Below are 23,128 nucleotides of genomic sequence, written 5' to 3' on the forward strand. Positions count from 1 at the left end.
ATTTACTCTGGTTGTCCACAAAATAACATAAGTTGCAAGATAGTACTATATTGCAAAGTTCCCAATTCTGGCCATTTTACCTCATCTTCTAATTTATACATTGGCCACCATTTAGTACAATACCCAATTAATTTCTCCTTTCTCAAAGGATCTCCCCCAAATTTTCCCCAATGTTTTATGATGCATCCAATGGGAGAGCAAGGTGTTACTTTAGACTATTGAGTTCCCATATTTTTGCCCCAAAAGAACGTTCTAAACCATGATTTCATATACTCCAGTCATCACTGTCAAACGTATATGAATATACCTTTTTACCTTTGGCCATAATTTCATATACTCCAGTCGTCACTGTCAAACGCATATGAATATACCTTTTTACCTTTGGCCACAATTCCTTACCAAATGCATGCACAATTTTATACCCCAGAACAATATCTCATTTACCTTAGCGTTGCACCGTTGAGTCGCTTACCTGCTCTGGTTGGGGAGGATACTCACGGAGTCCCCGATCAAAAGGTCGGTGCGCGCTGGAGTCCGGAGAGCAGGGTCTCCCCACCGAGAGCCGGCGAGTCGATCCGGGCAAGGCTTCACAGCAGTCCCACCTGGGTCGCCAAAAACTGTTGTCCGAAAAGCGGATTCGTGCCCGGCGTGCAAGTAACCAATTCCACACGCTCAGGAGAGATATTGTTTTATTCAGGCCTGGGTGCTCGGTGGACTTGCCACAAATCAAGCACACCTGGTCTAGTCACCTTTCTGTTTATATCCATGCTTCTCATGCATATTTTAAGTTTCTCTTTTACATATTCATTGAATTTCTGAGAACTAATTATAATATTGCATCATCCTAGACACATGCACACTAAAGTCTTTGGGGTCTTCTTGAGGGTCTCGAGTGTTCTCTGGTGGTCGGCAGGGTAGTGAACTCTTCGTGAACCTGTTCCTTTCTTCCCTTATAAGGTCGAGGTTTGTCTCCGAGCCTGGATCACGTTCATTTATGGTTCTTGATTTTAAGGTTAATCTTTACTAGAGTCTAACAATACTACACACCTGCAAACACAATACCTAATTTTTTAAGCATCAAATCTTCATTGTTTTAAAATTACAGAAACGAACAGAACAGTATGCAATGTTTGAAATTACAAAACGAACAAACTATACCTACTACATCAACATTGGTATTGTGATTGAACTGTGTATTGCAATTGCTATATTTTGCTAAGTGTAACTTACACTTGTACTGTGATTTGGGTATATTGCTGGATCACTCTGCTAAATCAGAAATTCTGCATAACATCAACTGTCTTCAAAAAAGTAAATTTGATATTAAACATCACACCCTCCATGCATGGAATATCTACAAGAACCTGGTCAGAGAGCATTGGACTCTGGCAGCTATGGATTAGAAATCTGAAAAAAAACCCACATATAATACATACAGATGTTATGAAATATTTGCAGCTTCCTGGATGACAAGTTGTCCTGGTTTCGGCTGGGATAGAGTTAAATTTCTTCCTAGTGCTGTGTTTTGGATTTAGTATGAGAAGAATGTTGATAACACACTGATGTTTTCAGTTGTTGCTAAGTACCCTGCTAGTCAAGGGCATTCAGCTTAAGAAAAAAAAAAAAAAAAAAAAAAAAACAAAATAAAACAAGCGTTGGGAGGGAGCACAGCCAGGACAGCTAGCCCAGCTGGCCAATGGGGTATTCCATACCATGTGACGTCATGCTCAGTATATGAATGGTAGGCGTGTTCCAGGAAGTAGCGATCGCTACTTGGTTATCGGTCAGCGCGGGTGGTGAGCAATTGCATTGTGCATCACTCATTTTGTATATTCTATCATTATCATTATTGTTTTCCCTTTTCTGTTCTATTAAACTGTCTTTATCTCAACCCCCAAGTTTTTCTCACTCTTATCGTTCCGATTCTCTCCCTGTCCCACTGCGGGGGGTGGGGGGAGTGAGCGAGCGGCTGGGTGGTTAAACCACCTGCCTCCCAGGTTAAACCACGACAGTCCTTTTTTTTGGTGCCCAACGTGGGGCTCGAAGGGTTGAGATAATGACACATCTGACCCGAACGGGTTAAAACAAATTTGTTATAAGCATTCATTATATCAGTTTAGCAGTCGCTGGTCACAATGTTGGTTTATTTGCTCTCAGATTTGTTGGATCTGTTCTTGGAGTTGTGGTCTGTAGCACCTTACTGGCTGTCTATACTGCTGATTATCAGTTTTTATGTGGGGTTGGTCATCTCTGGGAAATGGATTAAGGTCATCGCTTTGCTATACTGTGTGACACTGGTTTATGTTATGATAAAATTATTGGCCACGAGCGTGTATTCAGCACTGCCATCATTCCTGTTCTTCGGGAGCTATCTTTTGGAAACTATTAATAATTACACTTCTTATGTCTTCCACTCAGAGGCTGAATTTAGGGGGGAGATGGGATGGGACACTTTCCCCCACTCCTTCACCTTCCCTTTCATGTCTCCAGAAACTCCTTTTTCTTCTATCCTCTTCATGAAGACATCCACAATATTCCCTGAGAATTTTGAATATCCTTGGGATGTTCAAACGAGCATGTTCCTATTGCTATGTCTCCTGAATGTGGTTCAGGTCTTGTTTAGGGTTAAACAACTACTCAGGAATACTGTCCAGAGATCGCCCCGGCAACAGACACGGTGGCTACTCAAACCCCCACGACAGGCACTGTGGCTACTTCAACCCCCACGACAACCACTGTGGCTACTCAAACCCCCACAACAGTCACTGTAGCTTCTCCAACCCTTGCGACAAGCACTGTGGCCACTCAAACCCCGGCAACAGTCACTACAGTTACTCCAACCCCCACGACAGGCACTGCAGCTACCCAAACCCCAGCAACAGGTACTACAGCTGAACCAGAGGACCAACCCTTGCTGGTATCTATCGCCCCTGTACAGAAGAAGAAATCTTGGAAGCGAAAGTCAGGTCGTTTAGAAAGGGATGCTGGAAAAGCAGGGCCATCACGAGGAGGGGAGGAGGAAGAGGAAGAACTCATAAACGAGACAGAAACCACCCGATCCCTATCCCTGAGTGAGCTGCGAGATATGCGGAAAGATTTCAGCCGTCATCCAGGCGAGCATATTGTTACCTGGCTGCTCCGATGCTGGGATAATGGGGCCAGTAGCCTGGAATTAGAGGGGAAGGAAGCCAAAGAGCTGGGATCCCTTGCTAGGGAAGGGGGCATTGACAAGGCGATTGGAAAAGGGACACAGGCCCTCAGCCTCTGGAGGCGACTCCTGTCAGGCGTGAAGGAAAGGTATCCCTTCAAGGAAGATGTTATATATCGCCCAGGCAAATAGACCACCATGGAGAGAGGTATCCAGTACCTGAGAGAATTAGCCGTGGTGGAGGTGGTTTATAGTGACCTGGACAACGAGCAAGTACCCAAAGATCCAGATGAAGTCCAGTGCACGCGACCCATGTGGCGGAAATTAGTACGGAGCACACCAGCGTCGTATGCCAATTCGTTGGCAGTACTGTGCTGGAAAGAGGAAGAAGCACCAACGGTGGATGACGTGGTTAGCAGACTCTGGGAATACGAAGAAACTGTCTCCTCCTCCCTTGTCTCGGCTGTGGAGAAACTGTCCTGGGAGGTCCAGCAACTCAAAGACGATAGGTCCTATTCTCCACCTGTGCGGACCAGTATCTCAGCCATTAGGAGTCAGCGTTTTTCTGCTCGAGAGAGAGGATATAGAAGGTACACACCCCAGGGCACCCTGTGGTTTTACCTGCGTGACCACGGAGAGGACATGAGGCAGTGGGATGGAAAACCTACCTTGACCCTAGAGGCACAGGTACGTGAGTTGCAAGGAAAAACAATGACACAAGGGGGTTCTCCCAGGAAAAATGCTGCTCCAGTTTTCAGGAAACACCTGAAATGAACTGGCCAGAAGGCAAAGATTTCAGAATATCCCCAGAGGAGGAGGTGACACGTGCTGAAGAGGCCCCAGTGTATAACAAACCACCAGAAAATGAGAAGCAATATGCCCTGTTCACTGATGGGTCCTGTCGCCTTGTGGGAAAGCATCAGAGATGGAAGGCTGCTCTGTGCAGTCCTATATGACAAGTCGCAGAAACTGCTGAAGGAGAAGGTGAGTCGAGCCAGTTTGCAGAGGTGAAAGCCATCCAGCTGGCCTTGGACATTGCTGAACGAGAAAAATGGCCAGTACTTTATCTTTATACTGACTCATAGATGGTGGCAAATGCCCCGTGGGGGTGGTTGCAGCAATGGAAGCAGAACAACTGGCAGCGCAGAGGTAAACCCATCTGGGCTGCCGCATTGTGGCAAGATATTGCTGCCCGGGTAGAGAACCTGGTTGTAAAAGTACGTCACGTAGATGCTCACGTACCCAAGAGTCGGGCCACTGAAGAACACCAAAAGAACCAGCAGGTGGACCAGGCTGCTAAGATTGAAGTGGCTCAGGTGGATCTGGACTGGCAACATAAGGGTGAGTTATTTATAGCTTGGTGGGCCCATGATGCCTCAGGCCATCAAGGAAGAGACGCAACATATAGATGGGCTCGTGATCGAGGGGTGGACTTGACCATGGATGCTATTGCACAGGTTATCCATGAATGTGAAACATGCGCTGCAATCAAGCAAGCCAAGCGAGTAAGGCCTCTCTGGTATGGAGGACGATGGTTCAAATATAAATATGGGGAGGCTTGGCAGATTGATTATATCACACTCCCACAAACCCGCCACGGCAAGCGCTATGTGCTCACCATGGTGGAAGCAACCACCCACTGGCTAGAAAGATATCCTGTGCCCCATGCCACCCCCAGGAACACCATCCTGGGCCTTGAAAAGCAAGTCCTATGGCGACATGGCACCCCAGAAAGAATTGAGTCAGACAACGGGACTCATTTCCGAACCATCCTCATAGACACCTGGGCCAAAGAGCATGGCATTGAGTGGGTCTATCACATCCCCTACCATGCACCAGCCTCCGGGAAAATCGAACGATACAATGGACTGCTAAAGACAACACTGAGGGCAATGGGTGGTGGGACATTCAAGCATTGGGATACGCATTTAGCAAAAGCCACCTGGTTAGTCAACACTAGGGGGTCTGTTAATCGAGCTGGCCCTGCCCAATCAAGACTTTTACGTACTGTAGATGGAGATAAAGTCCCTGTCGTGCACATAAGAAATATGCTGGGGAAGACAGTCTGGGTTACTCCTGCCTCTGGCAAGGGAAAACCCATCCGAGGGATTGCTTTTGCTCAAGGACCTGGGTGCACTTGGTGGGTGATGCGAAAGGATGGGCAGGTCCGGTGTGAACCTCAAGGGGATTTGATTTTGGGTGAAAATAGCCAATGAACTGAATTTTATGATGTCAATTGTTATATGATATTGTATACCATTATTTCTATGGTTGCTATCAATGGTATAGCAGTAAAAATCACCCAGATTAATGCAGAATGAACTAACTCCAATGAAACCGAGCAAAGTGCAATGATGGTAGAACCGGACGAGCGCAGCAATACTGAAATGAGAACTGGCTTCAGGATGCAACAGCCCAACACCACACACCATCTCTCCTGCCCTGAAAGACTGTTATGACAGATGGTGCCCTAAGTCGTGGACTAAATGAACTCAATGGACATTTTAGAGAGATGGCCCATAGACTAAGGGAATGATATCTCTGTGTGTGTGTGTATATATATATATAGACAAGAAAGGTGGTGGTGATTATTTGGAATGTATTGATAAAAAATGTGAGACTCAGGCATGACGAAAATGGTATAGAATAAGGGGTGGATACTGTCCCGATTTCGGCTGGGATAGAGTTAAATTTCTTCCTAGTGCTGTGTTTTGGTTTTAGTATGAGAAGAATGTTGATAACACACTGATGTTTTCAGTTGTTGCTAAGTACCCTGTTAGTCAAGGACATTCAGCTTAAGAAAAAAATAAAAAAACAAAACAAAACAAGCGTTGGGAGGGAGCACAGCCAGTATAGCTAGCCCAGCTGGCCAACAGTGTATTCCATACCATGTGACGTCATGCTCAGTGTATGAATGGTAGGCGTGTTCCAGGAAGTAGCGATCGCTACTTGGTTATCGGTCAGCATGGGTGGTGAGCAATGGCATTGTGCGTCACTCATTTTGTATATTCTATCATTATTATTATTGTTTTCCCTTTTCTGTTCTATTAAACTGTCTTTATCTCAACCCACGAGTTTTTCTCACTCTTACCCTTCTGATTCTCTCCCTGTCCCACTGCGGGGGGTGGGGGGAGTGAGTGAGCGGCTGCATGGTATTTGGCTGCCTGCCAGGTTAAACCATGACACAAGTCAACAGCTTACTAGATAAGGGTATTTTAATTAAGTGCTGATGTTTTTCATGTGTGTGTGGTTGGGGTTTTTTTGTTGTTTCTTTAGTATATAAGTATAATGCTAGATTACAGTTGATTCTCTCTAAACCATAATCTCTCATCTCATCTGGAGGAAAAAAAGTTAATTTCTCTTGCATGTGTACACAGTCTTTGTGAGACTGACTATGGAAGTGTTTTTTAAACTATAGTGAAATATTTTTTGATGTCTTTGGTATAAAAAATTTCCTTGTGTTCTAGTAAAATAGTTAGGCAAGCTAATTGCTTCCTTTTGTTTCTTCAGATGTGTTTTAAACCTTGAATATTGTTCCTCTGGTACTGTTCAGCATTACTGTGTATATAATGGGTAGATTTCAGGAAGAGATGAAATTTTGGAAAAACTGATAAGTTCCTTTAAATGGATATTTAAGTTTAATTTCACAAATTCTTATTGCTTCCTGACTGAATGTCTAAAAAATTAGTTCTTCCAAATATAGCACAGATCTTTCAAAAAACCTACAAATTGCCAAATACTTGCTTAAACTAGAAACACCAGAAACTAGTATTTAATTTTTTTGTGTCTCTATTGCTCTTTCTTTATTCCTAGGAATATTCCTCTGCATTGATCTAATATTCCTAGGAGTTAGTGGATGTTATTCATGGAAGAACTGGCAAAGTGTTAGTAGATGTAAATGCAAGTTTCAGCATAGCACTTGTACTATACCTCAAGGCATATCCTTGTATATTCAGTTGTTCAGTAAGGCACGAACATAAGGTACACCTTTTCCCACAGCTGGGTCACTAGTTAGGGGCATTCCTCTGTTTTTTACCCTTTTGTCAAAATTAACAGCAGGTTCCAAAGCCGCTGTTGGGAAGAAAAAAAGTGAAAGGGAGAAGGCCACCGATGATTGACAGATTACAGAGAACATGATTACAGTAATCACATTTCTTAAGGAAACCAGGCTAAAAGGATGAGCTGACCTAACCTGTTGTTTTAGCCGTGTGCAGCATTGAAATGAATGGATTAATTAGGAGAAATGTTTGCTGTCCAGAAACATTAGTCTGAAATAGTTGGTCTGTAATTCTTCAGAAATTTAGGTGATAACAAATGTCTGTAACTTAAATTTTGGAAAAGACTTTAAAACATTGTCCTCCCATATCTCCCTAATCTCAAGGAATGTGATTACTAAACATTTCAGGAATCTGAATTTAGGTGTAGCGAATCACTTTTGCAGATCTTCTATAAACTAATGACTTAACAAATTGGTAGTCTGAGTGTTGCAATAGAATCTGTGAGGTTTTTACCTTTTAAGCCTTAAGATTTTTTCTACAGGTTTTTTAACGTATCTGTAGAGAAGGTATTCTGATATGTGGGTGTGAAGCATTTTGGTTTGTTTTCTAACAAATGGAAGTAGTTGGTTTGTGCTTTACCTCTGGTGGAGGTAGTGCAGTTTCTTCTGCTTTTAGGCAGGGTTTTTAAAGTAGTAGTCATTCATCCCTATACTAAGCAAAGTTGTGAGGTTTTTTTTATGAGGTTTTTCTATGTGTATCTGTCTGTGGATGACTTGGATCTGATACAGAATTTGCATTGAGAATATGAGGAAAAGTACAAGCCTTAATATTTGGCTGTGTTCTTGCCTACCTGCCCTCTGTTTACTGAATGCATCCAGAATAACAGAATATGAAGAGACTTCTCATTGAGCATGAAAGAAAAAATATTTTGTTTCACTTCAATGTTTATTTTAACCAGGTCTCAAATCAGACTATACTTTCTGGTTTGTTTTTCAGAGTGATATAATTGAAAGTGCTTCTCCTATATTTGAGGAAGAATAAATTGGTGATTGGATGGTGGATTAATAAGTAGCAGTTGTATTACAAGAGTAAGAAGATATTTTGGGAGTTGGGAAGAACTGGATTTTCACCCTAGTCTAGCAGCGTTGCTGCTCACTTAAACACAGATGAATGAAGACCCCATTTGGAAAAACGCCAGGTCAGCGGTCCAGAGCTGATGCAGGTGAGGTGTTACTGAATTTGGGGGTTTTGTTTTTTGTTTTTTAGTGGGTAAAAAAGTGTCCTTATTTTATAGATTTTCTTATGTACTCATGGCTTTATGAAGCCATTACTGTTTGTTTGTGGTTGGGGGGAGATAAGATAAGATAAGATAAGAATTATTGTTTTCATTATAGAAACTGTGGAATTGAAGGATATACATAAATTTAATTAAGCTGTACAGACTTACATATAAGAAGTTGTACTGGTTTTGGCTGGCATGGAGTTAAATTTATTCATAGTAGCTTGCATGGTGCTGTGTTTTGGATTTGTACTGAAAACAGTGTTGATAACACACTGATGTTTTAGTTATTGCTGAACAGTGCTTACACAATGTCAAGGCCTTCTCTCTTTCTCATGCTGCCCTCCCGCAGCAAGTAGGCTGGGGGTGCACAAGAAGTTGAGAGGGGACACAGCTGGGACACCTTACCCCAAATGACCAAAGGGATATTCCATACCATAGACTAACACTTTAAGGAGAAAATTTCTCTTTTGCTCATGTCAGAAGTGCTGGAAAATAAACAGTAATGTATTCACCATATATTTATAACTTCCTGTAAAATTTTTAATGATTTTATAGAAATTGATCAGATAGTAATTGTGAAAGAGCATCTCTCAAAAACACTTCAAAAAGGTTTTTCTAAATGTACACAGAGATTATTGCTACATTGTGTGTTTCGTAAATTAAAATAATTAGTCAAAGTATTTTAAAGAATTCTTTATTTGAAGAAACTCAAAATATGAGTAACCACTTAGCGTTTTATGACTGGTTAGGCTAATTCAAAGTTTTGCAGCTCGATAGACTAATGAATCTCAGTAAATCTTGTTGTCGCAGATGAGTGATTTAAGATCGCTTAAAGGATCACCGTCAAAGGTATTAGCAAAAAGTGGTTTTAATGGGAATTTATAAAAGTGCGGCTTAACAAAGTTCAATGGCAAGGTTCACTCTATCACTTACTACATGGATGAAACATACAAGGGAAAAATCAAGTTAGAATTGAGCTAGAATGATTTATACAGAGACCAAGACTCAAAAGGGTAAGGGAGACCCTTCCATTGAGTCATGAGGTTAAGAGAAGATCCCCTTGCTTTCTAAACTCCTAATGGAGCTTAGGTGTGGCTGGATCCACTCCTAGTCCCAGAATTGGTCAACAGTTTATGTCTAATGGAAGAAATACAAAGAGTAAGGAAATCCTCCCGTTGAGTCACGAGGTTCAGAGTAAACCCCCTTGCTTTCTAAACTTCTAATGGAGCTTAGGTGCGGCTAGGTCCAATCTTAGTCTCAGACTTGGTCAATGGTTTATGTCTAAGGGATTATATGTGTCTAGTAGCAGTCTAAGGTTCATTCACAGTTTTAAGGTGGATCACAAGATTTTAGCAGCACTTAGAATCATAGAATAGTTTGGGTTGGAAGGGACCTTTAAAGGTCATCTAGTCCAACCCCCCTGCCATGGGAAGGGACATCTTCAACTAGATCAGGTTGCTCAGAGCCCCGTCCAACCTGACCTTGAATGTTTCCAGGGATGGGGCATCTACCACCTCTCTGGGCAACCTGTTCCAGTGTCTCACCACCCTCATGGTAAAAAATTTCTTCCTTATAGCTAGTCTGAATCTACCCTCTTTTAGTTTAAAACCATTACCCCTTGTCCTGTCGCAACAGGCCCTGCTAAAAAGTCTGTCCCCATCTTTCTTAGAAGCCCCCTTGAAGTACTGAAAGGCCACAGTAAGGTCTCCCCGGAGCCTTCTCTTCTCCAGGCTGAATAACCCCAACTCTCTCAGCCTTTCTTCATAGGAGAGGCGTTCCATCCCCCTGATCGTTTTCCTGGCCCTCCTCTGGACCCGCTCCAACAGGTCTATGTCTTTCTTGTGCTGAGGGCTCCAGAGCTGGACGTGGTACTCCAGGTGGGGTCTCACCAGAGCAGAGTAGAGGGGCAGAATCACCTCCCTCGACCTGCTGGCCACGCTTCTTTTGATGCAGCCCAGGATACGGTTGGCCTTCTGGGCTACGAGCACACATTGTCCGCTCATGTCCGGCTTTTCATCCACCCGTACCCCCAAGTCCTTCTCGGCAGGGCTGCTCTCATGCTCTCAATCCCTTCATCCCCCAGCCTGTATTGATACCAGGGGTTGCCCTGACCCAGGTGCAGGACCCTGCACTTGGCCTTGTTGAACCTCATGAGGTTCACACGGGCCCACTTCTCGAGCTTGTCCAGGTCCCTCTGGATGGCATCCCATCCCTCAGGCGTGTCAACTGCACCACTCAGCTTGGTGTCGTCTGCAAACTTGCTGACTTAACTTAATCATTGACTAATTTAACATTTACAAAGTGAGTCAATAGAATTTACTACAATCACAACAGTGACTTAATTACAGATTCGAGATGGCAATATTTATACTCTACTTGCTATCGGGTACCTAAATCAATTAACACACACACGCACACAGACACAAAGATATATAAATGTACAAAGGTATACCTGTTAAAAATTCCCCTCGAGTTCAGTGAAATATTCACTTCAAATGTCTCGGCATTTCTCAACAGGCGAGGGTTGAGTCTCAAGGAGTGAAGGGTTTCGGCCCAGGTCCCGTCGTCGGCTTTCGGCGACAGTCCTCCGAACTTCGCAAACTTGAGAGTTCACGAGTTCTGAGAGGCGTCCCACTCAGAGGGAGATGCTGGTCACAGCCCGCTGCAGTCCAGGAGAGCTCAAAGGGCCTCACTTAGGACCACTTTTTATAGGGTTGCAAGATGATTAGCTTTAGTCATCAGTAAATTTCCATACTGGCCACAATCTGGGTCGGTAATTACTGGAATTCTCAAAATTCCAGTAACAATGGTACCATTCCACTCAAGCTACGATCCAGGTAAGGAATGTTCCAAGGCTATCAGGGGATGACTAATTATTCCCGCTCTCGTTCCCCACCTTGGCCAGGCAGCAGGAGTTCCTGGTACGGTCAGTGGTGCTCCCCACCTTAGCCATGCAAGAGTGCCTGGTACGGTCAAGGGACGCTTAACTGCCCAACTCATTACACAAAGGCCAAGGCCTAACGGAGGTTCCTGAGATCGTAGAGCGGCCCAGGGGAGGGGGGGAAATGCACCACCACAATTATTAAGGTTTTGTTAAAAGTGATTAAGCAATGTTATATATGTGAGGAGGTTTTTGTAACAGTGCCACCCGTCTAGCCATCCTCCACACTCTAACATATAGAACAATGTTCGACAACAAGCATAGTACAACAGAAATTAGTAAAATTACGATCGGATGTAACATTCGATTCAAAGTTCCTGTTGCTGTTGGCGACCACCCAAATAAGGTGTCCCACTGGTGATGTTCTCCACCTTTCTTCACTCTTTCCAGGACATGGTGTATCTTCTCTGCATCATGATGGACAGTAATCAGAGTTCTTTGTCTGTTGTTTCGAATTCGTCTTAGCAATTGACTCAGGTCATCATGTTGTAACAGTTTTCTTACCAATGTAAGATTCATTCCAATGGGGGTAGGTAGTAAATCTTGATAGGATGTGTAGTTCAATTGTAGCAATTGGTGAGTTGTGACAGGAGCTGAATAGTTAAAGCCGCATCCCATAATTTTGGTAAAATTACAAATACAGATATGTGAGTGGTTGATGTCTCCACAGTGGTGGTGTCTGTAAATATAGAATCACAAAGAGTTCTCATACAAACACATTTCCAACGTATATAAGTACAATTTCAGGGGTTTCATCAGGATGTATTTCAATATTACAAACATTTTGTTCAGTGTCAAGACCAATGTCTTGGGCCTTAATCGTATTACTTTCACATATAAATCCCTGTTGTTCCCGCACAACACATGCATCAACATCAATAGTTTGTCATTTGTTCCGATTTTGTTGGGCCCATACTCTGTGTTCTAATGGATAAAGGACAGTTCCGTTGTGATTTACTCCCAGCACAATGATTGGGTATATGGTGTATACCAAAGCATTGCGTATTGTTAAAACAAAAGCTGTGGCTTTACTGTTAGTGGGATAATAGGTAAAATTGACTGGACGCCACCAGGATTGGAATTCCCTTTCAAATTTAGTTGCATTATCCCAAATTACCTTTCGAATCTCAGTGGGCAAGGTGCCCTCATCGCCTTCCCTTATAATTGTTGTTACAGTAGATTGCACCCACAACTGAGAAACATGTATGGTGCAGAATGTACTATAGTTACCGTATTGATTAGCACAAATAAAGGAAGTGAGAGTCTCCACCCTGTGCATCGGGTTTGTTGGCGTATAAGCCAAATTTGGTCCATGCTGACGATGATTGCTCCTGTGAGAAGGATAAGCAGTCCTCCGATGGTTGACCCAATCTTCGGGGAGGTGTGCTGGTATCATTCCCGGTATCGTTCCTGGAAAAGGAAAACAACACAAGTCTCAGCGGGGTTTTTCCGGATGAGTTACCCCTTCTAGTTAGTGGCTCAACTTGTTTAACTGCTTGAACTAAAGACAAAAGTCCCTTTTCCTACTTGGAATATCTTTGTTCTGTCTCTTTAAATGCAGTCGAGTTAAACATTAAAGGCCTTTTTGGCCTGCTTGGCCCAGTCTGGAATAGATTGCAATAAGTACCATGTTCTGCAAAACCCCATTCGGCTATAATAGGGTCGCAGGGGTGTATTGGCCTCAGTGACTGATATGTCTTTAATTCCTGTATTAGAGTTTTGACTGCCTCTTCATGTTCTGGGTTCCATTTCCATGGTTTTCCCTTTCGTAAAAGTGAGTACAGTGGGTGAGCAATGATAGAAAATCCAGGCACATGTTTCCTCCAGTATCCTAAAGTACCCATGAGCTGTTGTAATTCTTTTCTAGATTGGGGCATCTGCAATTTTTCTGTTTTACTTAGGGTATCCGGTGGAATTGTTGCACTACCTGCAATCCACCAAGTACCTAAAAATTTTACTTCTCTACTTGGTCCCTGACATTTTTCCAGTGGAACTTCAACTTCTGCTTTGTATAGTGCCTGCCGTACTGCTGCTGACGCTTCTCCCGCTTTTTCAGGGGAGGTTCCTCCAGTCAGAATATCATCTATATATTGGTACAGTTTCACATCTTGAGGGAATGGAGGACTGTCTCCCGTGGGAAGGACCCCACACTGGAGCAGGGGAAGAGTGTGAGGAGTCCTCCCCCTGAGGAGGAAGGAGCGGCAGAGACAACGTGTGATGAACTGACAGCAACCCCCATTCCCCATCCCCCTGTGCCACTCAGGGGGAGGAGGTAGAGAAAATCGGGAGTGAAGTTGAGCCCGGGAAGAAGGGAGGGGTGGGGGGAAGGTGTTTTAAGATTTAGTTTTTATTTCTCATTACCCTACTCTGATTTGATTGGTAATAAATTATATTAATTTTCCCAAGTCGAGTCTGTTTTGCCCGTGACGGTAATTGGTGAGTGATCTCTCCCTGTCCTTATCTCAACCCATGAGCCTTTCGTTATATTTTCTCTCCCCTGTCCAGCTGAGGAGGGGGAGTGATAGAGCAGCTTTGGTGGGCACCTGGTGTCCAGCCAAGGTCAACCCACCACAGTGTTGAAAGTGAATGCTGTTTGTTCATTCCTCTGTTTAATTATTTGCTTTTTAGTTGAACTTAGCTGAGTAATGTAACTTTCTTTGTAGTTGTTTTCTCTCTTCTGGAATTACTTCATGTTCTTTGGCAGGGGGAAATGATGCCCTTCCTATTTTGTACTTTTGTACTGCAAAACTCACTAGTGACCTGCACAGTGAAAAACTTTGTAGACAAATGGTGCAGCACATCATCTAACCCTGACCATCATTTATTGGTGCTTTCCAAACAATCTCTTGAAACCAAATCAGTTTCATATAGAATTGGGAAAGCTCAATTAATTTTTAAAATACCCAAGGGTGATAGTCCATTATGGTGCTTTTAAATACTTAACCAATTCATTCAGAAGTGAAGCAACTGATATTGGAAGATTTCTTTGAAACCTTTTGGTTTCAAAACCAAACTTTCAAAAACATTTTTGCTTGTGACTAGTTTGCATTAATGTTAGTTTGCTGTTACTCATTTGAAACATCTAGCAATTTCAAAGATAGTTCCTGAAAGTATTTTTAATAGATAGTTTTAAAGGAGAAATCCAGTGCCGAGTTTTAGACATTTGCTTCAATGACTTTTCATTCAGCCAACTGATATGAGTCATCCTTCTTCTTGACACCACCAGAGTATTTGTGGAAGGAGAATTTTATTTGTAATAGAAAAGAAAAGAAAGTAGGCTTTGACCTGGTACTTAATATCAGTATGGTTGACTTCTAAGCATTAGCTGGGTACTGTGAGAGTTCAAAAAAATTTAGACATTAGGTTTTTAAAGTTAACTTTTAGAAGAATTTTGTCTAACAATCTAATTGTGACATACAATGAACAATAACATTACAGCAGATTTGAGGTATCACAGTGTGAACTTTATGTAGAGGGTGATTTTTGTGAATGAAAATAGGTAATTTTACTTTACGTGTTGAGTAGAAAATTTCACTATTTGTCTTCTTAATTAAAAAAAAGACTTATTTTAGATGGTCACACTTTCCATTGTTATTTTATTATATTTTATACTATAATTGGCACCTTCATTTTGCACCATGCAAAATCATTATAATTTACACACAGATTTCTTTAGATGCCATTTTTGCTTTTTAATATCCCTACACAACAGTTAATATTTAGGTCTTTACTTTTTTCTGTATGAAGTTTGTTTATTCTTAACTGAGGAGTCCTTAATTTATCCTCATGTCTGATTAATGTAGTATCACTGTCTTTTTGATACACGTCTCCAAGTCGTATACATTTGGTCAGTCTCAACTCTTGACATAGTTAGTCATTGTCTAGGCTTGGGTGTTGCCAGCTTCCAACATCTGGATATATATTCTTGAATATAAATATATATATTCTGACCTTGCTGTTGTTGCTTCTTCTGCTGATCATATTTCATGGGCTGTGGGTAGTTGGCCTTTATTGCTTTTTGAAAAAAAAACTTATGTGGTAATGGAATTATCTGCTGTATGTTTCCTAATTATAGATGTATATTAGGAAAGAGTGTACCAGGTAGCCATTATTAGGAGACTGCATAACCAACTCTATAATGTTTGTGTGTGTGTGTTGGGTTTTTTTTTAAACATACAACTACTGAGCAGGAAAGACAGAACACTTGTTTATCATCGTAGTTTCACAGTTAGTGGTCAAATTCTTTGAAAAGAACAGCAAAAGCAGTAATTGATTTTATCAGAGTTTATAAAATGAACATTTTGAAGGTTGAAAGAAAGACCTTGCAATGTGATATAAATTAAAATTATAGTGAGTTCATTGTATTTTATTAAAATAATAAAAAAAAAAACAACTGGGAGAGAAAAAGCTATCAAAAGCACAACTTGGTCAAGTGACAAGGAGCTGGAAATAGAAATCCAAATCAGTAGTAAAGACTTAGATGTGGTGGCTTCTTTGAAAAAGCTAGTTTTCCTCTGTCCTGTCTGCCTGCCTACAAAGGAAAAGCTTTTATTTGCTGTAAAGTAGTTTTAAAAGAGGAGAAAAATACATTTGACTAAAATATCCAGGTTTTTGAAGTCTGCCTCTACTGGGAAACAGACTTAATAGTTCCATCTTGAGAAATAAAGGATAACACCGAAGATAGAGAAACAAAGGAAAGCCAAACCTGTTTCTTATTTTTTCACAACAGTAGAGTGTGTGTCTGTAGCCTCAATGATTTTGTTAAAATATAGAGCAGCTTTCCAGGATATAGTTTCAGTAGATCAGCCAGCTGCTTTGTGCTTGGCATTGTGCCTGTGCTTCTAATTAGTGCATGGTTTTCCCCAATATAGGCGAATCCCAATTTTTTCATTAACATAATCTAATATAATTGTCTGTAAGATAAGTTGTGATTACCCTTGTTGTGTTTACATTTATATTTCATCTTTTTGAGTCTAGTGATCACTTGTTTTATGCTGTAGAAGTGTAAGACATGGTCCTTTACAGTCCTTCCTAGCTGTTACCAGTACTGTCCTTGTGAATTAAGAAGAGATCCCACTCCCAGATGCAACTTGCTTAAAAATGCAATGAAATCTTTTGGCAGAGTCAGGAATTCATTTTACTGCTCTTCTCCTGGTCCGGTTTCCCAAACTCTTAAAGTTGACATTGGGCAATATTAAGTGTGAATAAACATGTCTGTGGAATTTTTAGGTCCCTCAAAGTAATTCTGAAAGAGTCATCAGATCAAGAATAATTCTCATGTGATTATATGATGTTTCCACAGCAGATTCTGAAATATAATTTCAAAATGTCCAGCTTTTGTTGCCTGTCATAAAGACAGGGGATATTCTGAGAAATAAGCAGCTGTGGTGTGTTTTGAAGAGTCCATCTAATTTTGATGGACTGAATAGAGAGTACCATCTGATATAACAATTAAAAACATTGCTAGTAGCTTTCTCCCATCCTTCTTCCTATTCTCTCCTCCTACCTCCCCCAGTTGAAGTGTGTACTTCCCCTTAGAGTCCACACCCTCAAAGAATGTTTATTTTATTTCTGTGTTGTCTTACCCTTTTTCTTTCTCTGTGAGAGTAAGGTAGAAGCATTCAGAAATGTGGCTTCTAGTTTTGCTATTGAATTTAACAGTCTATTTTAAGGCTACATTAGGCGGAATTAATTCAGGCTCAAAAAACACAGGCCAACTGACAATTAAATGCTTATTTCTTTTGTTCTTGACTGGGAGTTGGGATTATGGAAAATATTTAATTTTGTAGTCATAAATTGAGCCATAAATATTTTCTCCTTCCTCAGATCTATCAAAGTTTGACTCTTTACTGCTTATTACAAAGAAGCATAAAACAAATCCAATCACTTTGTGTGTGTGTTTGGGTTTTTTTGTTGCTGTTGTTCAGTATTATTTCTGGTTTTATATTTATGGCAACTTAGTTGTACAGAGTTTATTTTGAATGATGTCTAAAACATGGAATTTCATGTCATTCCATAGTCAGAAGGAGGTAAAGGGTATGAACTTAAATCCATTCAATGACATTCATGTTATATAGAATCTTATAACTCTCCATTATTGTTCTCTAATTGCTGTTAACGTCTTTGAAGTCACATTATTGCTTGAGACCAAACTGTGCTTGACCTCAAAATACTTGATACACTAATTTTTCACTTGAAAGATTTGTGTGAACATATTGCCCTTGAAATTGTTGGGAAATTTTTAAATGTCTGTCTTTGAATTGGGCACTTGACAGGGAATGACTAATGCTTATTATGCTTCTATCACAAGCCATTTAGGTGGTATTAGAGGTTTCAGGATAATTTCTGCAAACAAAGTTGCCGCTTTGCTTGTTATGTTTGGCATTCTCTGCTAAAGGAGATAATCAGCAACATATATGTTAAAAATTAATATATTAAAATATTTTTATTTGCTCTCAAATGTCTTAAGTCATTAAGACATAGTAATACTTACAACATCATACATTTAAAAATAAACATCTTTGTAAAGAAACTGTACAAGCTGTTTGGAATTCTAAATCGAGAAAGAAAAGTCCTCTGCACAGCTGATTTGTTGCCTTAGTAAGATAAGGTTTATGTTTATCTTATGTTGTGAGAGTTTATTTCTTCCTTTAATCTTGGGGAAAAAAATTAAATACACAGGACTAAAGATATCCTAAAGCATCAGAACTTTAGTATTCCAATTAATCTTTAAATTCCTGTAGGGAAAAGAAAAACAGAACAGCATTTCTATTGTGAATTTGTTCTAATGAGCTTTACCACTTGAAGGAATAGTGCTTGCAGCCATTCAAAAACTGCTTCACATGCAAACATTTTATCTTTGCATGGGTCAGACTATTTCACAAATAAGAGGTGAAAGTAATGGAGGTCCTTTTTGGTTTGTAACTATTCCTTTGTGTTGGCGGTGGTGGTTCACTATGTTTTTACCACCGATATATGGTGCTTGCATGGTGCACATCTAATTACTTGTCTAATTACTAATGTTGGAACATAGATTGGAGCATTGGGCTATGATTAACGGCATGAAATTTAACAAGTCAAAATGCCAGATTCTGCACCTGGGACAGAGTAACGCCAGGCACAAGTATAAATTGGGAGAGGAGAGGCTGGAGAGCAGCCCTGCAGAAAGGGATCTGGGGGTGCTGGTTGACAGTAGGCTCAGTAGGAGTCAGCAGTGTGCCCTGGCAGCCAAGAGAGCAAACCGCATTCTGGGGTGTTGGAGTGACCATGGGTCGGAGTGGGAGCGCGTTCCCGGAGTAATGAGGAGTCCCAATGTGGGTATGGTCATTCTCCTTTATTTCAAGATATTGTGCTACTTTTATAAGCTAGCCACACTAACACGCGCACCTGCGAATCCCCTATTGGTTTACAGTCAGCAAGCACACGAATCTTAACATACACAGATTGGTCAAAAGCAGGTGTCCACGCGAACGCTTCCTGCGCCTGCATTCCATTACATAATCTACTGATATTTACATTCCTCAGCCTGTTTTTCCTACTCTATTATCACTTCAGAGACTCTAAAACTACAATTGCTCTTTAGCAGCCTTATACTATTACTAACAAATCCTCAGTGCTTGGAATGTTCATAGGATGACCGTTATTTAATAAAAATCCCTCCACAAATTCCCCCTTTTTGTTTTTGAACAATCCAAGCCTGATTTACTACTTTCGATACAGCCTTTTTTATACAACTAAAAGCAATACAAAAGCATACACACAATATTAAGATGATAATCAATATACGCAAGCCTTCTTTTATCAGAGCTATCAGCCATTGCAGCAACTCTCTAAAAATATTCATGAGCCATTCATCTAAAATGCCATGATTTTGTGGTATCATGCTTACATGGTTTTTTAACCATTGTAATTGTTTATGTGTAGACTCACCATGATCGGATAGGTTCATGCAACACATAAACTCTTCTACCCAGAAACCAGGCACACCAAACAGGTTCTGAAAGGCTCAGTTGCCGTAGCAAGAGACAAAACAAAACGCAGATTGATCTGTTTTGTTTGCCCAGGTAACCTCTTCTTGTGAGAGTGCAGGCTTCACCGCTCGGCTAGGCACCCATATTGGTCCCTTATCTGTGGAAACACACATGTATCCTCTTCCATTAAATATTACCGAAACTGGGCCCAGCCACATGCCAGTGATTGGGTCTCGATACATTACTTTTAGTTTTGGAAGTGTTGTATGAGAGTTAAACTTAAGGTTTTGGTGATGGATTATAATCGATGGCTCTTCTCTGTCTCCCATCATACGCATGCAGCTTGTCTAGAACGTTTTCCCGCATCTGTGTATACCGTCAACCCCTCGAGTATCGGGCTAACAATCACTTTAGGTTTTTCTAGCCACTGATTTCGTTTTAGAATCTGCCACAATTTCCCTTGAGGTTGCTGAGAGTGCACCTTTCCGCTAAATCCCAACAGAGATTCTTGAATGGCCAGCATGTGACGTATCCACCATTCTAAATCTACAGCGTTAACAGGAATACTGATGTCTGCTGGTTCCTGTCCTGTCAGCTCTATAATTCGCGTTCTCCCTTTTCGGATTAATTCCCCTACGGCTTCAGGACGAGTTTGTATACTGAAACGTGGTTGTACCCGTAAGAAAACCCATTCCAAAATTTGAAAAAGGGAGGAATTTGGCGAGTTATCATTACTCTTGTTGTCAATGGCAATCACGGAGTTCATTCCCTGTTGTCCCTTCATCTCCCCCTTCTTGTTTTGCCATTGACATATAACGGCAAAAGGTGATTCTTCGGTGTTACAGATAAGCAAAGAAAGTGGCAGTTCAAGGATTCTTCTTGCAGTCCAGGCTATAGTAAGTTTGTTTATAATGTGCTGTAAGGCTACGTGATGTTTGTCCGTCATATGAATTTCAGCTGCAGGCTGAGTGCCTCGCAGTAATTCAATTAGTGGTTTAATGTCTGCATTGGTAATGCCAGCGCAATTGCGAACCCATTGGATGTCGCCTAAGACCGTTTGCACATCAGCCAATGTTTTAAGAGGAGTTTTTAGTGCCATTTTTTGAGGACGAATTTTTGCCTGTTCAATGATCCACCCTAGGTATTTCCAAGGTGGAGACCTTTGGATCTTTTCTGGTGCAATTACAAGTCCCTTGTCTGCTAGCATGGTTGTTAATTGTTGTATATGATGCACTTCAAAAGGAACTTGTTGACAACACAAAATATCATCCATATAATGATAGATGATAGTTTCAGGCCATTTTTCTCTTATCGGTTGCAGTGCCCAGGTGACATATAATTGACACAATGTAGGAGAGTTTTTCATCCCTTGTGGAAGTACCACCCACTCATACCGCTCTGCTGGTGCTGCTTTATTTATCGAGGGTATGGAAAAGGCAAATCTCTGAGTGTCCTGAGGGTGCAGTGGGATTGTGAAAAAGCAGTCCTTTAAATCAACTATAAGTATGTGCCAATTTTCAGGTAACATATTAGGTGATGGCATTCCAGGTTGTAAGGCTCCCATAGGCAACATTTGGTCATTTATTTTCCTCAAATCATGTAGTAAACGCCACTTCCCACTTTTCTTAGGGATGACAAAAATAGGAGTATTCCATGGACTGACAGATGGTTTGATATGTCCCTCTATAAGTTGTTCGGATACCAGTTGTTTAGTTATTTGCAATCGCTCTTTAGTCATGGGCCACTGGTCAACCCAAACAGGGTCATTGGAGATCCATGTTAACGGTGGGTTGGGCGATTGCTCCCCAGTGCCCATGACTAAAAATGCTTTGTAGTCAGCATTGCCCTGATCTGACTGAGAACATCACGTCCAATTAATGCTTCCAAATTTCCAGGGAGTGACAAAACATGGACCTTCAGTGTTGCCCTCTGGCCTTCTGGGAAACTCACTTGAACCGGTTTACTACTTATATATGAGGCTGAGTTCCCTCCCACTCCTGCAATTAATGCCTTTGGGGTTTCTATTTCCCACTGCAACGGCCAATTTGCTCGATTTATAATAGTTATGTCGGCACCAGTGTCTAACATTGCATTGATTCTTATTGAAAGGTTATCCTGAGTCAAAGTCACAGTTTCGAGTGGGCGATGGTCTAATTTTGTAGTGAAACATACAGCAGGTCCAGTAGAACCAAATCCTTTACACCCACGTTCTTCCCAATCTTGGTTTGATCGATTTAAAGGATTTTTAAAAGCTAATATCTGGGCTATCCGACTGCCTTTTGGGATGAAGAGAGGAGGACTAATTGTATAGGCCATAATATGAATTTGACCAGTATAGTCTGCATCAATGACTCCAGGAATTACGATCAATCCTTTTATTCCTGCAGAAGATCGACCTAAAAGGATTCCACCTATCCTATTACTATCAGCTACTAAAGGCCCTACCGCATTGCTAGGGATTTTGCATACTTCTGTATTGGTTAAAGTGAAATCTATTGTTGTTTCCAGGTCGACTCCCAAACTTCCTTTGGTGGCAGCCGAGTGTTTTAGTAAAAACCCTGATTGCTGCTGTTGTTCTGAGGGGGCATTTGTTTCTGCACGCGGCCTCTCCTCGCGCTCAATTTGAAGTTTCCCGAACAGGCCTTAGTAGCATGGGTATTTGTTTGACACCTATCACACCATACGGGAGCACGACAATTTCGCTTGCTATGCCCCTGTTCCCCGCAACGATAGCAGATGCCTTTAAAGGGCTGAACTATTCCTGGAGAGTGTTTTCGCCTAACAACAGCTGCCAATGGTTGTACTACTTCTTTGACAGCACTTTGCAGCACAGCTGCCATCGACTCATTTTGTTGTTGAACTCCTGCTCTTTCCACCCGAGAAAGCATTTCTTCCACTCCTGCCCCTTTGGGCAGACTGGCTAGAATGGCCCTGGTAGTGTTATTGGCGTTATCAAAGGCCAAAATTCTAAACATTTGTTGTTTATTGTTCTCTCCCAAATCTGGGTGGTTCATTACTGCATCCCAAAGCCTATCAATAAAGTTGCTATACTTCTCAGTTGCACCTTGCGTCACCGAGCTGAAAGAAGGGCCTTCCGATCCTGGTAAGGAAAGAAACGCATCTAAAGCAAGCTTAGAAGATATCTGTAACATATTGACAGGAAAAGTTAGTTGGACATTTATATCAGCATAACGTCCCCCACCAATGAGCATTTCTGCTGTGATCCCATATAATGGATCCCCTGGCTGTTGATGTTGGGCAGCAGCATTCACTGCCCTCTGAGACCATGACGATCCCCATAACAAAAACTGCGTAGGTGTCAACAGAAGCCTCATCAGACTTTGACAATCATGAGGACACATCAAATCAGCAGAAAAAATCCAAATAACAATTTGTCGTGACGCTTCCGATTTAACACCATACTGCGATATAGTATTTTTAGCTTGTTGTAGAATCTTCCAATCATGCGGTTCCCATTTTCCTTGACCGTTTTGCTGTACCACCGGAAAAGCCATGGGGCCAATGTTGGATACAATTCCCCACTGTCCATCCAAAATAGCATCCCAAACAACTCCACTCCATCGGCCAGGATGGGTAGCCGCGGTAGGTCCGGAGAAACAGGGTGGCAAGTTGTCTCTCGAACCGGCGGTTGACCAAGGTTCTCCTTTTTGCTGAGTCTGTGTAGTTAAGTCCTTTAGTTGTTGCACAACCTCTTTTAACAGCTGATTAATACTGTCTGTTGAATTTTTCTCTTTTCCGCTAGATGGCGGTGTGGCAGCACCGGAGGAA

The 23,128-nt window shown here is 41.5% G+C and overlaps 1 protein-coding gene across 5 annotated transcripts in view; it reads left to right on the plus strand.

The window, feature by feature from the left end:
• LOC142075100 (spindlin-Z-like) overlaps positions 1-23,128 on the plus strand; it is a 127,308-nt gene that overhangs the window by 68,246 nt on the left and 35,934 nt on the right. For 3 of the 5 annotated variants that reach the window (XM_075136119.1, XM_075136121.1, XM_075136120.1), the window contains exon 2: positions 8,143-8,368. The exons of 1 other annotated variant lie outside the window; for it this stretch is intronic. In XM_075136119.1, coding sequence (XP_074992220.1) covers positions 8,317-8,368 — 52 coding nt within the window. In that variant the 5' untranslated portion in view covers positions 8,143-8,316. Of the gene's footprint in view, positions 1-8,142; positions 8,369-10,945; positions 11,266-23,128 lie in introns of all 5 variants that reach the window. One more of the 5 variants, XM_075136122.1, reaches the window with a different exon arrangement.

This window comes from Calonectris borealis, chromosome W (genome assembly GCF_964195595.1).
Source record: "Calonectris borealis chromosome W, bCalBor7.hap1.2, whole genome shotgun sequence".
Taxonomy (NCBI): Eukaryota; Metazoa; Chordata; class Aves; order Procellariiformes; family Procellariidae; genus Calonectris; species Calonectris borealis.